Source organism: Chlorocebus sabaeus, chromosome 9 (genome assembly GCF_047675955.1).
Source record: "Chlorocebus sabaeus isolate Y175 chromosome 9, mChlSab1.0.hap1, whole genome shotgun sequence".
Lineage (NCBI taxonomy): Eukaryota > Metazoa > Chordata > Mammalia > Primates > Cercopithecidae > Chlorocebus > Chlorocebus sabaeus.
The window spans coordinates 49,208,458-49,232,961 of record NC_132912.1 but is presented as its reverse complement, the minus strand read 5'-3'; the positions used below and the strand labels follow the sequence as shown (position 1 = coordinate 49,232,961).

Genomic DNA, 24,504 nt, shown 5'->3' with positions numbered 1-24,504 from the left:
ACTACTCAAGCCCCTTCTGCAGGACCTTTTCCTCATCTTCACACCCTAGGCCTCCCTCTTTTGCCCTTCCTTTGGCTTTTCTTTGGTTTTGGTTTGGTTTTGTTTTGTTTTTGAGACAGTCTTGCTCTGTTGCCCAGACTGGAGTGTAGTGGCACGATCTCGGCTCCCTGCAACCTCTGCTTCCTGGGTTCAAGCAATTCTTCTGCCTCAGCCTCTCAAGTAGTGGGGATTACAGGGACCCGCCACCATGCCTAGCTCATTTTTTTAATTTTTAGTAGAGACGGGTTTCACCATGTTGCCCAGGCTGGTCTCGAACTCTTGACCTCAGGTGATCCACCCGACTTGGCCTCCCAAAGTGCTGGGATTACAGGCGTCAACCACAGTGCCCGGCCTCCGTTGGCTCTTCTAACCCCTGTCTTCCTCCCTCTTCCCTTCTGTGCTTCTTTTGCTGTCTGGAATTTGTCTTTTTTCCCTCCCATCTTCCTAGCCTCTGCCTGGCCTCAGCCAAAGGCCAGCTAGGGCCCTCCTGCCCTCCTCCCACCTCCTAGCGGGGTTTCCCAGACCCAGATCAGCACGGAAACAGATAACCTGCAGCGGGGAATGAGTGGGAGGGAGGGGAGGGCACTGATGTGGAGGGGAGGGAGTGGAGGGGGTAGGGGCCCCAGAGTCCGGAAATCAGGAGAAAGCCTGATAGGGGGAGGGGCTACCAACTGAGCGAATGGGGGATGGAGAAGACGATAGGGCACAGCGGGGGTGCCTCGATGCAGGGGTGCATGGGGCAGAGTGGCGGGGAGGTGCGCTGGGGGGGAGGGGGCTTGTGCGCGGGGCGGGAGTGGGGGCGGGGGCTACTCACAGGAGGGTTGGTGGAACAGTTTCTCACATCCTGCCCTCCAAGGTCCGCTGGCTTTGGGTGGCCCCAGGCACAAGCTAGAAGCCCAGAGAGAAACCCAGGGTCATTTGGGGACCAGCTAGTTACTAGAGAGGGAAGGACCTCAGCCCGCCCCGCAGGGCCTCCGTCCTTTGAAAGGCACGAAGCTGGCCAGCTCTACTTGAGGATAAAAATAATCACATTTCATAGGAAATCAGGCTGAATTGGATAGCACCCTGGGTCACAATCAAAGAAATCTGTTTCATAGACAAGTGATTGCCACTTTTGGATGGGTTTTAGTGCTCATTAAATCAATTTTTCTTCTAATCTAATTGGGTCTTTTCAGGGTTTAGTGAAGTGGAAAAGTTGTGTGTAAATTAAATTTTTGTTATCAAATTTTCTTTGAAATGCTCTAGAGGATCACACTAAATAATCACCCCACCTTCATTTTAGCCTTTTATAAATCTAATTGTATAATACACTGGGTTGACTTCAATTCAAGGCCTGCTTGCACTGTTTCTTACAGTCCAAATCTTTGCCTATCGTTCCAGGCTCATTTTCAATATATTAGACAGAAATCCCAGTCTTCCATGGTGGGGAAAGGTGGATTAATTAGCATTTAAAGACACCCTACTATGTGCCAGATACTGAACGCAGCAATTCACCTACAGTATCTCATTTGATATTTGTGACATCCCTATGAGGTGGAAATTATTGTTCAGTTTCTCCAGAGGAGCAAGTCAAGGCCCAGAGAGATCTGGTAACTTGTCTAACTTGTGCCACCAGCAGTCAGTGGTAGAACAGGGATTTGAACCCAGGCCATCTTAATACAAAAGAGGTGAGTGTCCTTTCTGTCCTCCCACTCTGCCAAGTATGAGAGGTGGGCCTGGAAAGGGTGATGCCACAGAAGAGACAGAGTATATGGAGATCTAGTTTCCAGTTAGGGCTCTACCCCAAATTTAGAGTGACTCAAGAGTGACTCCCCCAATATTGAGCAAACATCTAAGTGCCTACTGTGTGCCAGGCACTAGACTAAGTTCTCCAGGCTCTGGACCTCTGGAAAGGAGGGGCTTGAATTAGACAAAGTCCCTTCCTGCCCTGAAAGCCCAGTGGTCTCTGATAGTCCTTGCCTCTAACCCCTCTGTCTTTTAGGGAGGGATTTCCCTAGAGGGTAATGGGGCCCTGAGTGTGGGGAGATGTTACACTCCCCCTGGCCTCACCCCTTTTTTTTTTTTTTTTTTGAGACAGAGTCTCTCTCTGTCACCCAGGCTGGAGTGCAGTGGGGCGATTTCAGCTCACTGCAACCTCTGCCTCCCGGGTTCAAGCGATTCTCCTGCTTCAGCCTCCCAAGTAGCTAGGACTACAGGCATGCACCAACCACACCCAGCTAATTTTTGTATTTTTAGTAGAGATGGGGTTTCACTATATTGGCCAGGCTGGTCTCAAACTCCTGACCTCAAGTGATCCACCTGCCTCGGCCTCCCAAAGTGTTGCGATTACAGGCGTGAGTCACTGCACCTAACACCCCTCTGCATCTTTATTTATTTATTTTTTTTTGAGATGGAGTCTCCCTCTTTTGCCCAGGCTGGAGTGCAGTGGCATGATCTTGGCTCACTGCAGTCTCTGCCTACTGGGTTCAAGCGATTCTCTGCCTCCGCCCCTTGAGGAGCTAGGATTACAAGTGTGTGCCACCATGCCTGGCTAAGTTTTATAATTTTAGTAGAGATGGTGTTTCACCATGTTGGCCAGGCTGGTCTTGAACTTCTGACCTCAAGTGATCTACCTGCCATGGCCTCCCAAAGAGCTGGGATTACAGGCATGAGCCACCACACCCAGCCACACTTTTAGTGGGTTGAGCTACAGATGCAAGGAGGGTGGCTGGGGTTCATCACCATGAACGCTCTGCGTGATTTTGTCTTGGTCTCATAAACTCAAGGATCAGATGTGACCCATACTGTTTATTTAAGAAAATGAACACCCATTTCTGTAGAAACAGATCCCTGGCAAAATGTTGGCACTGAGATGCTAACATAAGAAGCGGGACACAGCCAACTTATGTCTCTCTGGACACCAGAATATGCTGTTCTCTGAAGCCAGGGGTTCCCAAGAGTAGGCTCTGCAGCTGAATGACTCTGTGGTCCCTGGCACAAGGCCTGGCTCTGGGTAGGTGCTCAGGAACTGGACACTGAGTGACTGATTAGGCCCTGCCGACAGATAACAAAGAAAGGAAGGCTACGGTGGGAGCGCTGGGCTGGGCACCTAGTTGAGGACAGAGGGTGCCGCAGGAATGATGAAGACTCTCTCCCTGACCAAAGTTTAGTTAGGCTCCCCCAAAGCCTCTTCTCCACTTGGCCTTGACCTTGGCCTTCTGTGTCTGTCCTGCCCTTGCCAGGCCTGCATCACCCAGTCTTAGCAAGAATCTTGCTAAGTCAGTTTAGACACCCTTGATATCTGATCACTCTGGCCTGCTGTCAGCAAGAATCCTGTTCAGTCGGTTTAGCAAGAATCCCCCTACCCTTGCTATCTCCTCTTAATACTTTTCCATCCACTGACCCCCTCACTCTGCTCCTTGGCTACAGATCCCTGGAAGTCTTTTCTGTAATCAGAGTTGAGTCCCATCTCTCTCCTCTATTGCAATGCGGTAGTCTTAAATTAAGTTTTCCTTACCATTTTAACGAGTGTCAGAATAATATTTTTTCTTTAACGGGGGAATGTAAAGGTGCCAAACCAGACTCGATCCAAGTCACGAGGGCCCCCAACACTGGCCCTGAGGTGCCTCTTCCTCAAGTCAGAGAGAAGAAGCAACAGAAAAAGAGACTCGTGCCCCACCCCTCACTCCAACCCTTTCTGAGCTCAGAGGGGAGAGGTCAGAGGTGCCTTCCAGTGGAAGCTAGGATGCACATACCACAGAGGAGGACCAGCCAGGGGCAGCAGCCCCAGTGAGCCCGGGCCATAGGGTCTCCAGATGCAGGCGCTGGGTGGATGGAGGGACAAGGGAGAGAGGGAGGGTTCTTTCCCCGGCCTCTTCCTTCGGGCCTTTCCTGGGCGCGAGCAGACAAGGGGTGGGGGCTGGCGTCAAGAAGGAGGCGTCTGGCTGCTGGATGGAGAGTGCCTCTCTGGTCTTTTGCTTAGGAGGGCTCTGGGAGCCAGGGTGGGCAGAGGAGCTTTGGGCTGCCCGAGGCGGACTCTGCAAGTTCCTAGTTGTCTACGATAGGGTGTGAGGCTATCCTGGGCAGAGTCCAAAGATCTCAAGAGACAGAGGCACAACAGCTAGTCTCAATCAGCCTGCTTTTCCCAGCCCCCTCTCAGCAGCCGAGCCCCAGCCATTCCTTAATTTGGTCCCCTTCCCTCCAGCAAGCTGATTCCCATTAGCTCCCACACTCTGGGCTCTGGCTCCAGCACCTGCTTTTGCTGTGGGGATGGAGATTTGCTTCCTGCTGCTGCTCCTCCTCCTCCCCCCTCTTCCTCCTCCTCCTTTTCCTTCTCTTTCTCATTTTTCCTCCTTCCCCTAATTTTCTGTTTTCCTCCTCCTCTTCCTCTTCCTCCTTTTCCCTCTTTGTCCTCTTCCTTTTCTTTTTTCCTCCTCCTTCTCCATTTCCTCCTCATCCTCCTTTTTCCTCTTCCTCCCCCTCCTTTTTTGTCTCCCCCTCTTCCTCCAAGCTGGCTGGAAAAGCCAGTGTCCTCTCTTCTTGCAGTGCTTGGCAATTCCCACTGTACCCCTTGGGAAAGTTGGTTGTGACTGGAGAGTTACTTTCTTGAGCTGGGATGAGTCCCCCCAGGAGCGCCCACTCTGAGGAAGTGATGCCAGCTCTTCCCTTGGGATCTGGGGAGTCCCATTCCACTGCATTTTCTGAACCTGCACTCTGGGGAACTGAGGCTGTTGGAGTCACTCACACCTGGGAGGAAATGAAAGCCCAAAGATGCCCCTATCTGGAGGGTTCGAAGGATGCCACTGAAGAGGGAAGAAGACCCAGAAAGGGGAGTTTGGGCGCTCTGAGAAGACTAACTTGGTGAACTGGAAATGCTCTTTCTGCCATAGCTTCTAGAACAGCGATTTGGTTACCCCGAAGTGTCTCCCCACGAGGGAAGTGGAGAAGCTGAGGCCTGCCTTGTCTTCATGCCCAGCTGAATCAGAGGGCAGCATCAAGGCAGCTCCTAGTAAATGCTCTACAGAACCCTTGCTCTTTGGGCTCGAGGAAGGCGATGTCCCAGAGAGGAATGCTTTAGAGAGACAAACAGACCCAGTGGGGTTGGGTGCTCACCTAGCCTGGAGGGCCCCAGAGGCAAACCGCCCATTCCTTTTGTTTCTATTTTTATTTTTGAAACAAGGTCTTATTCTGTTGCCCAGGGTGGAGTGCAGTGGCATGTTCTCGGTTCACTGCAACCACAGGCTCCCGGGCTCAAGCAATTCTCCAGCGTCAGCTTCCCGAGTAGCTGGGACCCTAGGTGAGTGTCACCATGCCTGGCCACCATTCCTTTTGTTTCTATTTTTAATGGATTTACAGTCTGCTTATGTCCACATCAAGTTTAAAGCAACTTTCGACAATCCAAGAACGACAAAATAGGCCATTTTGAAGAGAGAAAGAGGACCTTCATGGGAGTCTCCGAAGGGGCAGAGTCAAAATGATTGAGGTGGCTCAGTGAACTTCATTCCCAGGAACAAAAGCAGAGGGCAGGAGCCCACAGCCTCAGAGGACAGACCAGGAACAAGGAGAACTTGAGAATGCTGTCATTCAATAACCGCTGAAGCTCCCGCAGCCTTTTCCCCAGCCTCCTCTCTCCCACCCCTTCCAGAGTTGGTAATGAAATTATTCCCAGAGACCAGAGCACTGGGAAATGCCCCCTCAAAGCCTCCTCCCCACTCTGTTCACTGTAGTAGCCATCCTGAAGGGCAAGCAGGCAGAGCTGATGAGATTGTGCATGGGAAGACCCCTGAAGATAGCCTTTGAGGACAAACACAGTCCTGTTTTTCTGTCAGTGAATTGAGTCTTGAAACACTGACTTGGAAGCCATCTGCCTGAGTTTCAATCCCAGCTCTGGCACCCACTAGCTGTGTGATCGTGGACAAGTGACTTTATCTCCCTGAATCCCCAGTGTCCTCACCTGTGAAATGGAGTAATGATAGTACTAACTTTTTAGGGTTGTTATGAGGATTCAATGGGCTAATATTTGTGATGCTCTCAGAACATGCCTCGCGGAGACAAGAGTAAATGTTCTACAAATGTTCGTTAACTCACATACTAGAACTAAATAAAGCCAGTCTCATCTGTACTTTGTTCTTTCTCTCCCTGGCATCCAGCACTCCTGAAATGGCAGTTGTTATAGCAAAGATCAGCTGAGCTGAAGGGCCAATCCCTGAAGCAAACAAACTAAACAGGGATTTCACCCGCATCTTCTGGACTCTGCCCAGGGATGGTCCCCACGTAATACTCAACCCTCTGGTTTCATACTTCTGGGTCCCAGCCTTAGTCCTGGTGGCAAAGATAACTTCACTTGCCTTCATCAGCTCTTTCCTTATCTCCCTATTTTGAAACCACTGTCTTTACTCTTATCAGTTGAGAGACTTCAACCCAAGTTGGCAATAGGCTTGAAGTGGAAAGAAATGATTCAAGGTGGGGAGGGTTGAATGGCCGAGTCTTTGCATCAAAGTTGTTTGGAAGATGCATGCGTCACTAGAGTCTTGTTCTGGCCTGCTCACGCAGTGGACTTCTGCTTGTTTTACTTTTTGGTCCAAGGCTAGCCTAAAAGCCAAATTCTGAAATCAGAGGTGATCTTCTCTAGAGTACCTCCTGTCTGTGCCTCTTATTTTGCATCCTGATGCCACCCCAGGCTTGTCACCCTGACTTCCAACATGAGCCTGCCCTCTCTGGGCACCAAAGCCTCCTTGACTTCCATCAGAATACACCTTCCTGACTTACATGTTCTCTTGCCAGGTGACAACCACTAGGTGTCCTGAATCGCAGATGAGGTCACAATAACAACTCATGTCATGAGTATGAATGAGAAAATGCATATAAAGTGATGAGCAAGCAGGAAGCTCTAGCACCAGGGATACAAACAGCTCTGCTGTGGGAGCCCCAGGGAAGGGTAGAACCTGGAGGAAGGCCAGGAATCAGAGAGGTGGAGTGAACCTTGGCAGTAGAGGTGCAGAGATGGCATTGCAGGAGGTGGTCACAGGGAAGGACAGCAGTCTAGGGGCAGATTGGCAGCAGTAATGTGAAAAGCAGCCTGAAGAAGCACAGGTGGACAGCGCTATGGCCTGGAATAGCTGGTGGCAACAGGGAAGTCAGAGACCCAAGGGGGATATGAGCCCTGCAGAGCATCCCCTGGGGATGTCCCAAGTTACTGAGGATGAAATCATGAAACGATACCTGAAGTTCTGCAGTTCTCCAGGTGGGAAGGAGACTTTTGAGCTAGCACATGCCCAGTCTAACTGTTCATGTGACCTCAGAGGCTGAGGGACTGGGGACGCTTGGCCTCGTGGGCACAGCATGTGATCTCTGCTTCCAAATTCCCTTTATAATTTCCCATCAGATTCCAGCATCTCATGCTGGGAGACAGGCAGGGTTCTCAGCAGGAGAAGAGAAGACAGACTTGGAGAAAAAAAGTGGCTTTGCCTGGGTCCAAGCTGACCTGTGGCAGAGCTGGGACTCAAACCTGGGTCTGGGGAACTTAAAAGCCCATGCTCTGTCCATTGGGCCTCATTGTCACCCCAATCTGAAGATCCTCCATGGCTCCCACCCCCTCAGGGTAGAATTCAATATCCTCAGCTCAGTGGCCAAGGCCTTCCTCCCTAACATTACCCATCTCTTCTTGTCCACATTCTCTCCATCCATCAAAGTCCAGCACAAAAGTCATCTTATCTACCAAGCCCTCATCACCTCAAATTCATCTTGGAGACTTCCATAACATTTTATGGGAGCTTCTATTTTCAAAGACTCACACTGACCTTTTTCTTTCTCAACAACTCTTCTGTCTTAGGTCACCCATCCCCAAGGGCAGGAGCTTGCTTTTTATAAATGTTTAGATCCAGGACAGGTCCTGTCCAGGACAGAGCCCAGCAAAAAGCGGGCTCAACACAAGTTTGCAGAGTTGATACATTAACTCCAAAGTCCAAAATTCAAAGTCTCATCTGGAAATGAGTTCCTTCCACCTATGAGCCTGTAAAAATAAAAAACAAGTTATTTACTTCCAAGATGCAATGGGGGATAGGCATTGAGTAAACATTTTCATTCCAAAAGGGAGAAATTGGGCAAAATAAAGGGCTACAGGCCCCATGCAGGTTTGAAACCCAAAAGGGCAGTCTTTAAATGTCACAGCTCCAAAATAATCTCCTTCAACTCCATATCCCACATCCAGGCCACACTGACACAAGGGGTGGGCTCCCAAGGCCTTGGGCAGCTCTGCCCCTGTAGCTTTGCTGGGTTTGGCCCCTGTAGCTGCTCTCACAGTTGTTGAGTGTCTGTGGCTTTTCCAGGTGCAGGGTGCAAGCTGTTGGTGGATCTACCATTCTGAGGTTTGGAGGACTGGGGCCCCCTTCCCACAGCCCCACTAGGCAGTGCCCCCAGTGGAGACTACATGGGGGCTCCAACCCCACGTTTCCCCTCTGCACTGTCCTAGCAAAGGTTTTCCATGAGGGCTCTGCCCCTGTAGCAGGCTCTGCCTGAGCACCCAGGCTTTCCTATACATCTTCTGAAATCTAGTCAGAGGCTGCCAAGCCTCCTTCACTCTTGCACTCTGTACACCTACAGGCTTAATGCCACATAGAAGCTGCCAAGGCTTACAGCTTACACTTTCTGAAGCAGCAACCTGAGCTGTATCTGGAGACCTTTGAGCCAAGGCTGGAGCTAGAGTGGCCAGGATGCAAGAAGCAGTGTCCAGAGGCTGTACAGGGCAGCAGGGCCCTAGCCCTGGCCCATGAAACCATTTGGTCCTCCTTGGCCTCAGAGCCTGTGATGGGAGGGGTTGCCTCTTAGATCTCTGAAATGCCTTTTTTAGTTATGCAAATATCTCTAGCAAGTGGTTACCCCACAGCCTGCTTGAATTCATCCCCTGAAATTGGGCTTTTCTTTTCTACCACATAGTGAGGGTGCAAATTTTCCAAACTCTTACACTGTGCTTCCCATTTAAATAAAAGTTCCAACATTAAGTCATTCCTTTCCTCCCACACCTGAGCATAGATTGTTAGAAGCAGCCTGGTACCTCTTGAATGTTTTGCTGCTTAGAAATTTCTTCTGCCAGATACCCTAAATCATCAATCTGAAGTTCAAACATCCACAGATCCCTAGGTCATGGACACAATACAGCCAAGTTCTTTGTTAAGGCATAACACAGGTGACCTTTGTTCCAGTTCCCAATAAGTTCCTCGTTTCAATCTGAGACCTCAGCAGCCTGGACTTCACCGTCTACATCACAAACAGCATTTGGGTCACAACCATTTAACTAGTGTCTAAGAAGTTCTAAACTTTCCCCCATCTTCCTATCTTCTTTGGAGGCCTCCAAACTCTTCCATCTTCTGCCCATTACCCAGTTCTGAAGCCGCTTCCACATTTTCAGGTATCTTTATAGCAATGCCACACTTCTTTGGTATCAATTTTCTGTATTAGGCCAACCTTGGATTGCTATAAAGAAATATCTGAGACTGAATCATTTATAGTGAAAAGAGGTATGATTGGCTTGCAGTTCTGTGGGCTGTACAGGAAAGCATAGTGCTGGCATCTGCTTCTGGGAGGGCCTCAGGAAACTTACAATCATGGCAGAAGGCAAAGAGGGAATAGGCATCTCACATGGCAGGAGTGGGAGCAACAGAGAGAGTGGAGAAGGAGGTGCCACACACTTTTAAACAACCTGATCACTTGAGAACTCACTGACTATCATGAGGACAGCACTAAACCATGAGGGATCTGCCCCGTGACCCAAACATCTCTCCCCAGGCCCCATCTCCAACATTGGGGATTACATTTCAACATCAGATTTGGCAGAGACATATATTCAAACATTATCAGTGATTATGGTTCAGGAACTTTGCTAGTGAGACCCAGTGGATCTGGCTAGAGCCCCGTGTAGGCCAGTTAGCTTGGTTCACTTCAGTGGTCACAGACTGAGTCAGATCCTGAGCCCTGGCTGAGTCCAAAGCCCAGTCAGGCATGTCACAAACCTATGCTGCCCCCTCAGGGGCCTTGCACTGCATAAGGATGCCACATAGAAGTTGCCAAGGCTTACAGTTTACCCTTTCTGAAGCAGCAACCTGAGCTGTAACCTGAGCAGCAACCTGAGCAGCAACCTGAGCCTTGCACTGCATAAGGATGCATGGCTATAGCACCACTGGGGCTCACCAAGGTTCCAGTCGATTTCACTCAACCCTTCATTTGGTGGTCTTTGGGCACTCTCCCAACCTTCTGTCCTCTTCAGGAGCCTGAACTCTTTACTTCTCAGCCATCTTATGCCCCTCTCCTTGCCATCTCCAGTCTAGCCATATGCCATTCTTTCAGTCCCTCTTACCGTGTCTCCTCTAGCAACAGGGTCTTTGTCTGTTCTTTTCCCTTCACCCAGAATACCCACCCTTCCTTCCTCTTTTTGCTCTGTGAACTCCTCTTCCTTCCAGTCTTGCCTCAAATGTCATTTGGTCTAGAAGCTTTCCTTGATTTCCTGGCAAGGTTGACTTCCCCTATTAGTTCTGTTACTGCCTTTGTCACAGGTCCCATCATCTGCCTTTCAACACTTCCCCAGTCATGGAAAGGAGCACAGCAACTAGCTCATGGTTGCCTCTCCCCAACATGTCTGCCATTACCATAAGTCATATCAAGGTTCCTGTCAATGACTCATCTAATGTCCTTCTTCTTCAAGTCCAAAGCTCCTCAGCTCAAGGCCCTTTCTTCTCCACTCCTCCACTCCTCCTCTCCTCCTCAGCCTCCCACAACCAAAGTAGCATCTTGGGCCTTGCCACTGCTTGGGATCGCTGTCCTTTGACATACTGAACTCCAGCCCCCCATTCTCTGAACACACTCTCCTGTGCTTCTCTCCTTCACTCTTACTGCACCTGACTTTTGACTTCACCGAAACGTCCTGTCCCTTGCCCTATGCTCTTCCTCTCCCTTTCTCAGCATCCCTTGGTTTCCCTTCCCTCTCTATTTGGCTCAAACTATATAACCCATCACTCCAACCTCCCTTTTACTAGCACATTTAACTCTTCTGTTCCTTTGTACTTCCACTCTATGTATCCTGCCAATGTCCATCCCCAAGTAAAGCACGCTCCCATCCCAGAGTCATTGCATATATCATTCCCACTAACAGGAATGCTCTTTCTTCAGATGCCAACATTGCTCATTCCTTCACTTCATTCAGTCCTCTGGTCAGATGTCCCCTTTTCAGAGAGGCCTTCCCGGATCTCGTTATTTAAACAGTGCCTCTGCCATTCTTTATTTCCTATTCTGTATTATTACCTCTTCAGAGTATTTTCCTGACATTATATTGTGTATCTATTTGTTTATTTTTGTCCACTGCTATATCTAAGGGCCTAGAACACTACCTGGAGCTTAGTAGGCATTCATAACTATTTGTTGAATAAATAAGTAAACCCCAGGACATTTGAACCATCTGTCTTCTGTACAGGAGAATATATCCCAACCCTGTGGGTTGGGATCACTTCAAATTGTTGGTGTCCAACCTCAGCAGGCCTCTTGGTGCTGCTTGGCAATCTTTTTCCCTGTCTTGAGTCAGCTATATTTTCCATTGCCCTTGTGGGAGATTCCAGACCTTTATCCTTGTCCTCAAATCCCTACCCCGCTTGCATTTCATGACCGATGGACCTTCGGGTTGTTTCTGACTTTGCATTGTTACAAACAGGGGCCATGAAAATCCATGCACATGAAGTATTGATCTGGGATCCACATCTAGAAGTAGAAAAGTGCACAATTTTGTCATGTCAGTAGATTCTGCCAAACTGCCCTCCAAGAAAAACTGTAGCAGTTCACACTTCTACCAATAAAATAGCTGTTTCCATAATGTTATCAACACTGGATAACGTCAATGGTTTAAGGTTTTACGAATTTTATGGGTGAAAATTGGTCTCTTGCTGCTTTGTGTTTACCTGCTGGCTGGTAAAGGTTGACTATGCTTCCTTATGCTTTATTTGCCTTTTATTTTTTTCTTCATCTTTGAGTATCTGTTCCTTTCATTAGCCCATGTTCTCATTGGGTTGTTTGGTTTTTTTTTCTTATTAACTTAAAAATGAGATCTTTATATATTTTCTGCATTCTTCCTTTATCTATTTGACAAATATTTTCTCCCTTTTAGCTTTGTTTTTAATTTTAGAGACTGAAATTTTTTGTGTGTGTAGCCAAAAACCTATCAAGATACTCTTATAATTTCTAGGACTTGTGACATACTTAACAAGGAAATACTGTCCTATATATTCTTAGAGAGTTTCATATACTTTTTTGTGAGTGCGCATGTGTTTAGCTCATTAATCCATCTGGGAATTGTATTTGGATATGACAAGAGGTACAGATTCAAGAATATTGCGCCCTAACCCTCCCACCTCCAATTTGACAACTAATTGTCCCAACACCATTTATTGACGGGTATACCTTTTCTTCATTGATTTTCAATGCCTTATGTAGTGTATATTATAGCCCCACCTATACATGGGGTTGTACTAGACTCTTTTGTTCCATTGATCTATGTTGCGGTGCCAACATTACACTGCTTTATTACTATAGCTTGTGTTGTGCTTTGATAGCTGGTAGTGGAAGACTTCCTGCCCATTTTTCAAACACTTCTCTGCCATATTGCATATTTCCTTCTCTAGATGATCTCAAGATCAGCTCATCAAGTCCTATACAAATTCCTGTTATGATTCAAACTGAGATTGCGTTAGACATTTGGATTAATCTGGGGAAAATATCTGAGTTTTCAAAAACATCCTGGAATATACCTTGTCTTTTCATTGATCCAGGTATTGTATGCCCTTCTGTAAAGTTGTCTACCCCTATCCTCGTCCACAGTGGTCTGATTTGAGCCCGACCACTCCACCAAAGGAGCTCTTGCTAGAGTCATTAATGACCTTTGTGGTGCTCACTACTGGGAGGTGGCAGGTTGAGGGGATGTCTCTGTCCACTCCCCTTGAAACTGGGCAGGGTTTTATGAGTATTTTGACCAATGGCAGATGGTGAAAGTGAACTTTCCATGTATTTTGGTCTTCTTTAATTTCTATATGCAATGTTTTGTAGTTTTCTGTATACAAGTATTTCACTTCCTGGGTTAAATTTATTGATAAATATTTTATTCTTTTACGTACTACTGTAAATGGAATTGTTTTCTTCATTTCCTTTTGGATTTGTCATTGCTGATGTACAGAAACATGGTATATTAGTTTGGGCTGCTGTTACACATTACCACGGATGTAGCTTGAGCAATGAACGTTTATGTCTCACAGTTCTGGAGACTGAGGAGTCCAAGATCAAGGTGCTGGCAGATCAGGTGTCTGGTGAGAACACTCTTCCTGGTTTGCAGATGGCCATCTTCTTGCTATGTCCTGATATGACAGGTGGAAAGAGAGGGAAGGAGAGGGTAGAGAGAAAGGGGGCTCTTGGATCTCTTCTTATAAGTGCACAAATCCCACTAGGAGGGCTGGACCCTCATGACCTCTAATCACCTCCCAAACTTCCCCATCTTCAAATACCATCACATAGGGGATTAGGGTTTCGACACACGACTTTGGAAGCACACGAGCATTCTGTCTATAGCACATGGGACCCTTTCTCTTGGTCTTCAGTTGCCATACAAGCAAGTCGACTGCCCGGAGACCTCCAGACTGTGAGAAAGCTCAGAGTAGCCGCTGCAGAGAGGTGGCATGGAGAGGCCCTGAGACCACAGGAAGAGAGAGAAAGAGAAGGCCAGCCAGCCCCCAGGCCAGCCCCTAGCTCCCCGCCACCCAGTGTTCTAGCTTCCAGCCCTTCTCTGACTGCAACAATAGGAGAGACTCTGAGCCAGATTCCTTGCCAACCCCAAATTCCTAACTCACAGAAACCATGAGAGATGATAGGATAATACCATGATTTTTATTGCTTTAAGCCACTAAGGTTTTTTTGCTTTTGTTTTTGTTTTTGTTTTTTTACACGGCAATAGATAATCAGAACAGCCTTCTACTTCCCAAATCTAAAGGGCCATTTTAAGGGCAATGACTTCTCTGTGGTAGTCGACTTAGCAGAACTGTTCCCTCATTGAACCTCTCCTTTTCTTTGAGTTCCTTGACAATTGTTCCTAGTTCTTCTCCTACATCTGTGCCTACTTTTTCTTTAGACTTTTTCCTACACTTCTTTTATTCTCCCTTCCCCTTAAATATTGAAGTCCTGGCCTCAGCCTTCTTCTCTTCTGATGATTTACACTCAACTCTCACCCATATTCAAGTCGGTGCCAGCCCAGGCCTCTTTCCTGAGCTCTAGACTCATAAAACCAATTGCCGGCCGGGCGCGGTGGCTCATGCCTGTAATCCTAGCACTTTGGGAGGCTGAGGTGGGCGGATCACAAGGTCAGGAGATCAAGACCATCCTGGCCAACATGGTGAAACTCCGTCTCTACTAAAATACAAAACATTAGCCGGGCATGGTGGTGCCTGACTATAGTCCCAGCTACTCAGGAGGCTGAGGCAAGAGAATCGTTTGAATCCTGGAGGCAGAGATTGCAGTGAGCCAAGATCGTGCCACTGCACTCCAGACTGGCGACAGAACGAGACTCCGTCAAAAAACAAACAAACACACAAACAAAAAACAACAACAACCAAAAAAACAAAAAAAAAAATCCAATTGCCTACTGACCTTCCCTACTTTCCCGACCTGGATGTCTCTTACTCCACATGTGCAAAATGGATCTCTTCATTTCCCCCATGCTGCAACATGTCCCTGTCCACCCAGTTGCCTAAGCCAGAATTCTGAGGGTCATTGCAGACCTCTCCCTCCCCCTTGCCTTGACACCATGTCTTATCAAGTCTACCTCCTACATGTATCTAAAGATCATCACTTCCTCTGCTTTCTGCCCTGGACTATTACCATAGATCCTAAATGATTAGTCTGCTTTCACTCTCTTCCCCTCCAAGCTACCCTCCACACTATGGCCAGTGGTTAAGAACACCAGCTTTGGGGCTAGGTAGATCTGTTTTTCTGTCCCATCTCTGCCATTCATTGGCTCTGTGACCTTGGGCAAGACATTCACTTTTCTGAGTCTCAGTTTCTTCATCTTTAAAATGGAAGTAATGATAATAATTTTACCTGCTTGGAAGGTTGATGCCAGGATTCAGTAAGAATGCATATTCAGCATTTTGCACAGTGCCTGGCACACAGCAAATGCTTAATAAATGATTGCAGAATGTTTGAGAAGGGGGCTTAGATGAGAATATGGATGGCTCTAGTAGCTTCCTTTTTTTGCTGAAAAGAACAGTTCTGAACTCATGGACCACACCAGATGTGGCTTGGCTGTCGAGTCTGAACAGGAAAGACTGTGCATTTGTCCAGATTGAGGGACAGCACGGATATTGCAGAGGACATCTGAGTTTTATTCCTGAGGTAACAGTGGCAGCTAGGGCCTAGAAAAACTGACAGGTCCTTGGAAACTGACATAACTGGCCCAACTGGAACCAGCACATCTGGAACCAGACAGCAGAGGGCAGCAGAGGTTGGTGTGATTGCAGTTTCCTGGGTTGGAGTTGGGGTTGGGGAAGAGAAACCTAAAAGAAAAACTTGGGATCCAAATGGGGGTTTGGCTGGGGGAGCTGTCCAGAGGATAGCAGTGCTCTTGAGCATCCTTTCCCTTAGGGCCTGGGATGAAGATGGTTAAGGAAGCAAGGTTGCTTGGGAGGAAAAGAGGGGGCTAAAATTTAGAGGTGGGAGCTGAGTGAGTTGGAACTTTTACAAAATACACTAAGAAAAATGAGTCTATCCTAGTCTTGTCTATTTGGGCCTTTGCTCATTTCTACGAATCCCAATGGTCCTTCTATGGGCAGAGTTATCAACTGGGGACCCCAGAGGGTGGAGATGCTTTTATGTGTGATAGATGATGAGTTTGTAGTACAGGTAGGGGCCACACCCCTAAGGTATGACTGAAAGAAGCTTCAGGTTCATGAGGAAACCAAGGCCCAGAGAGGGGAAGTGACTTGCCTAAGGTCATATAGTTAGGATTAAGAGTGAAAGCCAATACTTACTGAAACCTTCTAGCTATTGCTGAACACATTCCATGCATTACCTCACTTAATCCTCACAATAACCTCACGAGGCAGAATTAGGTGTTGTATCATCACATTTTACAGAGGAAGAAACTGAAGCTCAGAAAGGCTAAGCCAGTTGCCCAAGGCCAAACAGCCAGTCAGTGTTGCACCAGGATGCAAATCCAGGCAGCCCAGTTCCAGGGCCTGTGAACGTAACCTCCACATTCTGCTACTTGCCTAGGTCAAAAGTTAGGTTTCTGGACTCCCAAATCAAGGCTCTTACCAGTATAGACAATTACTCTATATTGTCTTGGATGGGAACCCAGTTTCAGTAAGTCAAGTCCTGGTCTCAAAATAAGTACACTAGAAAGGCAGTTTGCTACTTTAAATGGAGCCTCAGGTAATCCTTTTGTGAGGTAAATACTGCCATTTTTCTCCTCCTATCTATAATTTACCTGCATTGTGATGTTTTTACACTGTGTGAACTGTCCAGGGGACATATGGTTGGCATGCTTCCTACAAAGCATCACTGCTGATACAGGTTCTGCTTTAAAGGGCTTCTTTCCCAGTCAGCTCTGGATTTCTCCTGGGCTGCCTTCCTACACCACATTGTTGCTGTAGTCCAGGGACGGTGAAAGAAAGTCAGTTAAAGTGATTTTTTTTAAAATCTCTATTTTGTTTTCCTTGTACTATTGCTTGTTGTTGAGCAAGCAACCACTCTTATTCAGTGTCTGTCTGCATAGAGGCATTCATTCATTCATTCATTCATTCATTCATTCATAAAACACTTGCTGGGCGCCTGCTATGCTCCAAGCACTTTGCTAGGTCCTACGAGTACAGTGATGAACAAGGAGAGCATGGTCCCTGTCCTCATGGAATTTTGAGTCTAGAAAAGCAGTATGTCAAATCATCCCTCTCAGGTGCCCCTAACTGAAATTGGAAACCGCCCATCTTCTCCGTCACCATTGCCTTAGCTTGAGCTCTTATCATGTCCCTTCCTTGGATTACTGCAACTGGTCTGCCAGTCTCTGTTTCTCTCAACCCCCACCACAGCCTGCACACAGCAGACAGCAGCAGATGACTCCACCTTTGAAAACATCCCTTCAAACATGCCACATCCTTCCCCTGCTCAACCTGCTCAAAATCCTTCAATGACTCCCCATTTCCTGTCAAATGACATCCACATTCCTTCACCATCTGGCCTGATTCAGCAAGTTCATGAGCCCATCCTGCCCTATCCTCTTCTCTATAACCTCATTTCCTACCTGGCCATCTGCTTTAGTAGGTTTTCTTACTGTCCCCATACACTTCCAGCTCATTCTTCACCTGTAGTTCCATCTCCTCATATCCTACCCATCCTACGGAAGCTCCAACTGGGGTACCACCTTCTGTAGGAAGCTTCCCCAAGGACTCCCTCCTTCCTCTGCTCTCCCTTCTCTGTGATCCTGGGCCCAAGGCCTGAGCTGGTGCGAGGATTAAATGACATGCCATTATGGGCAAATACTTTGTATTGCATCATGGAGACTTCATATCTGTTCTCATAGCTACCATTTTATTGAGCACGTGTTCTCTGCTAGACAGTGGAGCTCAGTGGCTTAAAGACACCATCTCGTTAAGTCCTCATGACAGCCTATGAAATAGACAATATTGATTAGGCCCATCATTCAGATGAGGAAATTGGCTTAGAGAAGTTGGGTATCTAGCCCATGATCACACTTATAGATAGGTCCATCTGGGGATCCTGTGCTCCTTCCGAAGGTGGTCCGTTGGACTGAACTGGTTTGAATTCCAACTGTGCCTCTTTTTAGAAACCTGTAGTGCAACTTTATGTGACCTTTCAGGTCTTTAACTCTTGATTTAAAACTTTCTATTAATATTTTCCCTGGTCCTAATTCTCTGTTTTTATTTTGTCATTATTTTTTCATTGTCATTAACCACCTCAAAGTCTTTGGGAAACAAGGTGGGCTCTGCAAGGCCTTGAGGAAAAGGCAATTCAAATCAGAAGCCAAAGGTCAGTTCTTTCTGTGAAATAAGAGTCCATGCCAGGTTCCCTATCAACATGCCTGACTGTGGCATGGACTCTTATTTCCTTGCATAGTTTTATTTTTATTTTAAGGAGCCATCAGGTGGTAGTGGATGATTCATGCTTTACTTACTCTTGTTTATTTCCCTTCCTCGACCTTCAGAGCTTTTTCCCCTTAATGTTTGTTCCGGGTTTTGACAAAGCACCGAGGTACTTGACTTGAGTTGGTAACATTTTTTCTAATGTCTTCTTAGGAAAAAAAAAAAAAAAGGAAGTGACAGTATTCCAAAACCATCTTTTATTTCATCAGTGGATGGATTGCACCTGCTGCTCTCTGATTGTTTCCTTTTACAGTAAAACCTCATTAGAAGACACTCCATGAGTACCAAATGGGGATAGCTTGGGCCCTATCTGTCTTGACTTTGTCCACTCTCAACAAAGTCATAAATGAATTGAATAAATGGACTCTGTGCACTGAGTTTCTATACTTCAAGGCAGCAAACTGTATCATTTCCTTGGCAGGACGCTTTGCATATGAATGATTGATGCTGGGGATTCTTTTCATTTCATTAAGGCAAATCTCCTAAGACCTCGATTAGCTTACTTGGAGGTACTGTGAATTATTCAAAACAATAAGCTCCGTTTCTTTACAAGTAACCTACAATACAATGGTTCACTAATTTGAAAGGCTACCTCCAATTAGTTTGAGTAAGTGAGTTTGGACTGCATTCAATAGCAATTTATTGATTTCTTTAATCATACAAATCACTCTCCCTAGGCAAGAATTCTTTTTAATAGCCCCAGTACTCCATGAAGACTGGAACAGTGGCATCTCCCTCAGAGACAAAGATCTGGTGCCCACTCACTCACCTGTCTCTGAGTTGGAATCTTAGTGGTAGAGGTCACTTGCACTATTCATCCACACGCTTGAAATCTTGTTCTTAGTGGCTAAAATTCATGATCAGTATATGGCTGGGGTGGAGGATTGGTTCTGTGTGATGCTGGCCAAGTTGCTTTACCTCTCCAGGTTGGAGTTTCTTCACTCTGCAATTATATACTCAGTCTGTGAACTATATTAAGGGCAGTCCGTTACCAAGGTTTAGGCTCATTCTTTGAACAGGGTTATGGAACATTCTAGGCTACGGTTAGTGCTCAGTCAGTGGCCAGGGTTAGAACTTGCTTTGTGGATGAAGAGCTAAGTGAAGGGGACTTTATTTTCTAATCCTATCTGCCTGCTTATAGGTAGCGCTACGCTCTACCCCACTGAGCTGAGGACATAAGACACCAGTAGCAATGAGGCAAGACTGGGATTATAGGACAGGGACACTTAGGAAGATAGGGAAAGATACTGAAAAATTTATATTCCCTGTCTAGTACCTCAACATTTTCTGTAAAGATGACAAGATGGAGAGGCTCACTTGCACAGTCACTGATGTTTCAAGGAATCATCATATTCCAAATAATTATTTGAAATGGGTGCCTTTCCTTGCTGTGAATTTCTTTCTCAGGGACTCTAGCCATGGGGTGCTGCTAGGATCTGTTCCAGTCAAGTTATCTATTCTCTATGTCCCCTATGGGTGTGGAAGAAAGGAGATGGGCTGGGCCACCTTGGCCATGATTGAGTTAACAAATGACAATAGAATTCCTGCTTAGAATGCTAGGGAAATGGGTTTCTCTGATCTCCTGGGAGGAATTGTAATCACCAAGTTTTGAAAAGGCTAGGGAATCTGTAACTGAAGGCTGCTTTTCATTTGAGACAGGAAGAGACAGACACGGAGGGTGAGACTGATAAGTGAAAGGGCGTGAAGCACCATTTCCCCCCTCAGGATGCTGGGGCTGGGCTGGAGAAGATGCAACAGGAGGTGGTGGTGGTGATGGGGGAATCCACTGTGCCTGACCTACATGCTCACAACCACCCTATGGGCTCATTACCATATTATTTCCACAGATGAGGAAACTGAGGTACAGAAAGAAACAGAGGTCACCCTGCTAGGGAGTGCAGTGCTGTAATTTGAACTCCAGAACCTCTGAGAGTTATGGTGCTTGGAAATATCAAGTCAATTTGGAATGGCAGGAAGACAAGGAGAAGAAGTGGAGGAGGTTATCGTATCATGGTATCTCAAGTCCCCGGAGGTGACCTCAGTGCCAAGAGGTAGCACAGTGTAGTGGTTAAGAGCATACACTAGGAACCCAACGGTCTAAGCCGACAGACTTGGTTCAAATCCTAGACCTCCCACTTTCTGGCTGTGTGACCTCAGGCAAGTTAGTTGACCTCTCTGTGCCTCAGCTTCCTCATCTGTGAAATAGGGACATAGGGATAATAATAGTACCTACTTCATGGGATTGTTATGAGGGTTGAATGAATCAATGAGGGAGAGTGTTCAGACAACACCTGACACCTAGCGAAAGCTACCTGGCTGTTTAGCATCTAGTGTAGTAATGAATTGCCCACATGCTGGGTCTGTGGTTGGCTGGGGGCTCTTTGAGCCTCAGTTTCTCCCTACAACATGCTTTAGAGTTGATGTGAGACATAAATGAGGCAAGGTACATCGAGAAGAGCACACCATGAGCTGTTTAGCATTACTACATCAGCCCCTTATAACCCGAAGGTAGAGTCCACATTGGTGTAGCATCTGTGAGTTCAAATGTTGCTTTAAATGAGTGGGTCAGTGGCAAGGGATGAAGAAAACCTTTTGATCTGCAAGGAATTCTATTTTCTTTCAAAAAGTTTTAAGAGACGGGGTCTTGCTCTGTTGTCCAGGCTAGAGTATTGGGCTGAAGCCATCCTCTCACCTCAGCCTGTCGAGTGGATGAGACTACAGGCACACGCCACCACACCTGGCCAATTTTATTTTATTTTATTTTATTTGTAATATTGGAGTCTTGCTATGTTGCTCAGGCTGGTCTTGAACTCCCGGTCTCAAGTGATCCTCCCACTTCAACTTCCCAAAGTGCTGAGATTATAGATGTGAGCCACCGCGCCTGGCTGGAATTCTGTGTTCAATCTAACTGACTTTGGATCCTGCTGACACACAGTGAAGAGGGAAAGGGCCATGGCCTCAGATACCACTGGGCCCAGATCCACAGCCTCAAGAATCCACACCCTGCAAGGTGGTAGAGCCAATGGGTAAGAACTCAGTCTTCAGAGCCAGACCTGTCTAGGTTCAAATCCCAGCTCTATCACATATTGTGTGACCTTGGGCAAGTCACTTTACCTCTCTCAGCCTCAGTTCCCTCATCTGGAAAATGGGGGTAATATTTGTGCCTTCCTCATAGCGGTGTTGTAAAGATTAACTCCATGAACACATGTGGAAAGCTAAGAGCAGCGCCAGGCACGTAGTATAATATTTGTTGATTTATTTCCAGAGAAACCAGGGAGATGAGTGAGAAATGAAGGAAGACTGTGGCGCTCCTCTCCACCCTCTCCCCTTCCCCACTGGCTGGAAGATGCTCCTGTCCAAATGGGAAATTGAAGCCAAAATAGCACAATAAAGGAAAGGAAGCGCTCCAGGAGCAGATGGGCTCCCACTCGCCGTCCTGAGGAATGTGCTGACTATTCAGGAACAGGCCTTTGCCAGTCACTTAACACAATCACAAAGCAAAGGGAAATGATCGAGTCTGTCACCAGGGTCAGTGCCAATTTGTTTAAGAATGTGGTGAGGCTGAAAAGGAGGATGTGGGGAATGGGAGGCCCTGAACATTCCTGGAGCCAGTTTGCAAAACCTCCTGGGCAGCAATCCCAGGTGCGTGTGACTGGAGACCTGCCCTCCCCATGTGCCCTCCAAAGTTCCCCAGTGGGCAGCCTTGGCCATGATGAGGGTGCTGGTGGCCTACGTGGGCTGGGTCAAGTTGGGGCCCACATGCTTCCTTTATTCTTTTCTGCAAACTTGTACTGAGTGCCCACTCTGTGCCAGACACTGGGCTAGGAGCCATGGGGTATGTGGGGGAGAATGATACAGGTAAGGTCCTTGCCCTGGAAGAAGTCCTAGAGGATCAGAGCTGTGTCACCTCCACATGGGGAAAACATCTAAGAAAGGCTGAGGGGTCAGGGACTGAACAACTACCCCTTCCCAGGGGTTTTACCTGGAAAAAAAGAGAATATCTGGAAAGGATAATGTTTAACATGGAGTAACTTCTAATGATGGAATTAGTGGGGTGTTATTTCCTGGTTGGTGGAGGGGCCATGGCAGACTGTAAACTTATTAAAAGAAAAGCTTCTGCTTCTGTGAATTCCTTGACCAGTAGCTAGCATGACTGTACACCTAAACAGACTTTTAGGCAGAGCATTTAGAGTGGATCCTACCAGCTTTGACTGAGTGCCTACTATGTGCCAGGGATAATACCAGGTGCTCTCCTATGCTTTAATATCACAGAAAATCTATCTGAGGTGGATTAATGTAAATATTGAATGACTGGACATGAATCACAGGAATGTAACCTAGTAGAATACACAGAATGTAACCTAGTACTTCTCAAAGTGTGGTGCCTGGACCAGCAACATCCGCATCACCTGGGTGCTTGTTAGAAATGCAAATTCTCAGTTCCATCCCATATACATAGTCAGAAACTCTAGGGGTGGGCCCAGCAATCTATTCTTACAAACCCTCCAGGTGATGCTGGTGCACACTCAAGTTGAAGGCCCACCTCTCTAACCCAGCAGTCTTTAAAAGGGGCTCTGGGCTACCATGGAGGTTCTAGGGGAGCCTCTGGGGAGGGGAATAGGCTGAGAGCAACTCTATTTTCATCTGCCACCTTACATGTTGAGCTGCCCTGTTAGATTTTGTTTTAAAAAAGTGTTCCAAACTGCAAAAGTTTGAAAACCATGATTCCGGTAGAACCAACTGCCCTCCCCACTTGACACATCCTGCCTCATCATTTGTGCAGATGGAGAACACTAAAGCCCAGGGAGAGGAGGGCTCTGGCCGGCGGGATGGGACTAGCACTCCAGCCTCCTAACTTCCAGCCCAGGGTGCTTTGTGGCATCTCAAGCTGCCCCCTCATGAGAGAAGATACAGGAAGGCAAGCCTTTGAGCTCTCTTTGAGTAAGATCCTGGGGCTGTCTGCTTCTCTTTTTAGTTATGCCCGGAAAGGCCAGAGGCTTCTGGGGTTCTTGGAGGAAGCCTTTCCGGTTCCTCTCTCCTGTGGCCCAGGGCTTGTAGCTTCGGATCTACCTCGCAGTCAACCTGGACTCTCCTCCTGACCACACTCATCTCAAGGTAGAATATCATGGGAAGTCTGCCTGCACGTCCAGACTCACCCCCCCATTCCTCAGCCAGGACTCTCAGGCCCACCTGATGTCTGAGGCTCTGAGTATGTGCATTTCCCTGGCCTCTATTTCCTGCCCATCCCCAATCCGGACAATGTTCTGTCATTGCCCTCACACTGTGAAGGGGTGGGGATCACTGTGAGCCTCTCCTGGGGGGTCATTGCTTACCGTACTATATGTCTCTCCCTCCCCAACCTCCAGCACTGCCAGGTCTATTTCCCCAGTGGGCAGCTCACAGGGCTTGGCAAGCGAGCGGCAGAGATATCAATGGAGTTGGGGTCTGCCCTACCTGCTGCTGGTTCTGTCCAAGGCTCAAAGATCCAGCTGGTAGGACTTCCCCACTGCTGCCTGGGTCTCTTCTGATATCAGGCATTGCCTTTGACTTCATACTTAAGCCTCTGCCAATCTCAATGGCTGTCTTCCCCCAGGACAAGAGCACCGGCTCCAGCCATCTCCACAATAAAGGGGAGAATGCAATAGCTCCTCCGGGTGCCAACTGAGGACACTGCTGATGCTGGGGTTGCAGTCTCAAGCTGCTGAGCCTACATGAACAAAGTCAAGGCAACTGCGGCATGGTGTGTGAGTCAGCTGCTTGACTCTTCTGTGTGTGTGCGCGCGTGTGTGTGTGTGTGTGTGTGTGATGAGGGAGGTGGATTCTGGATGAGTGAGAGACTAAAAAGAAATTGGAAACACGACTGCTAAAAGACTAACATTTTCAGACCAAGTCAGCTCATTCCCCGCGGCAAAAGAGCATTTGAAACCCTAGCCAGTCCCGCTCCTGTCCGACTTATTAGCCCCTGTGGACTGGCTTATAGCAGGGATTTTACAACTGATAGAAGTCGGCAGTGTAGGGAAAATAGCAAAAGGGCTCTGGAGTCAGAGAGATAAACATTGAAATATGGGCAAGGGACTCACCTCCTTGAACCTTGGTAAAAGAATTCGGTAACATTAGGTTGAACCATATGAAAATGCTATTTTGTGGGTCAAAAAAGATTGAATATTGACAATTTCTTATGGTTCAACCCAATATCCCCTTCCTCCCAGAGTCACTGTGCAGATTAAATGAGCTAATATACAAGAGTGTTTATACCAGCATGTGACACATGATAAATGTCCAATAAAGGATAATGATGATGATGGTGATGATA

General features: G+C 47.3%; 1 protein-coding gene across 7 annotated transcripts in view; it reads right to left on the bottom strand.

Annotated features, from left to right (window-relative positions):
• The window catches only part of LOC140712388 (xaa-Pro aminopeptidase 2-like), a 37,375-nt gene extending 13,118 nt beyond the window's left edge, over positions 1-24,257 (bottom strand). For 3 of the 7 annotated variants that reach the window (XM_073018943.1, XM_073018947.1, XM_073018946.1), the window contains exons 1-5: positions 23,646-24,257; positions 18,961-19,134; positions 13,265-13,403; positions 3,774-8,029; positions 854-927 (exon numbers count right to left, since the gene is read on the bottom strand). In XM_073018943.1, the coding sequence (XP_072875044.1) occupies positions 854-927; positions 3,774-3,822 (123 nt within the window). In that variant the 5' untranslated portion in view covers positions 3,823-8,029; positions 13,265-13,403; positions 18,961-19,134; positions 23,646-24,257. The remainder of the gene's footprint in view (positions 1-853; positions 928-3,773; positions 8,030-13,264; positions 13,404-18,960; positions 19,135-23,645) is intronic. The other 4 variants (XM_073018948.1, XM_073018944.1, XM_073018945.1 and 1 more) reach the window with 4 other exon arrangements.
• Between the last annotated feature and the right edge of the window lie 247 nt (positions 24,258-24,504).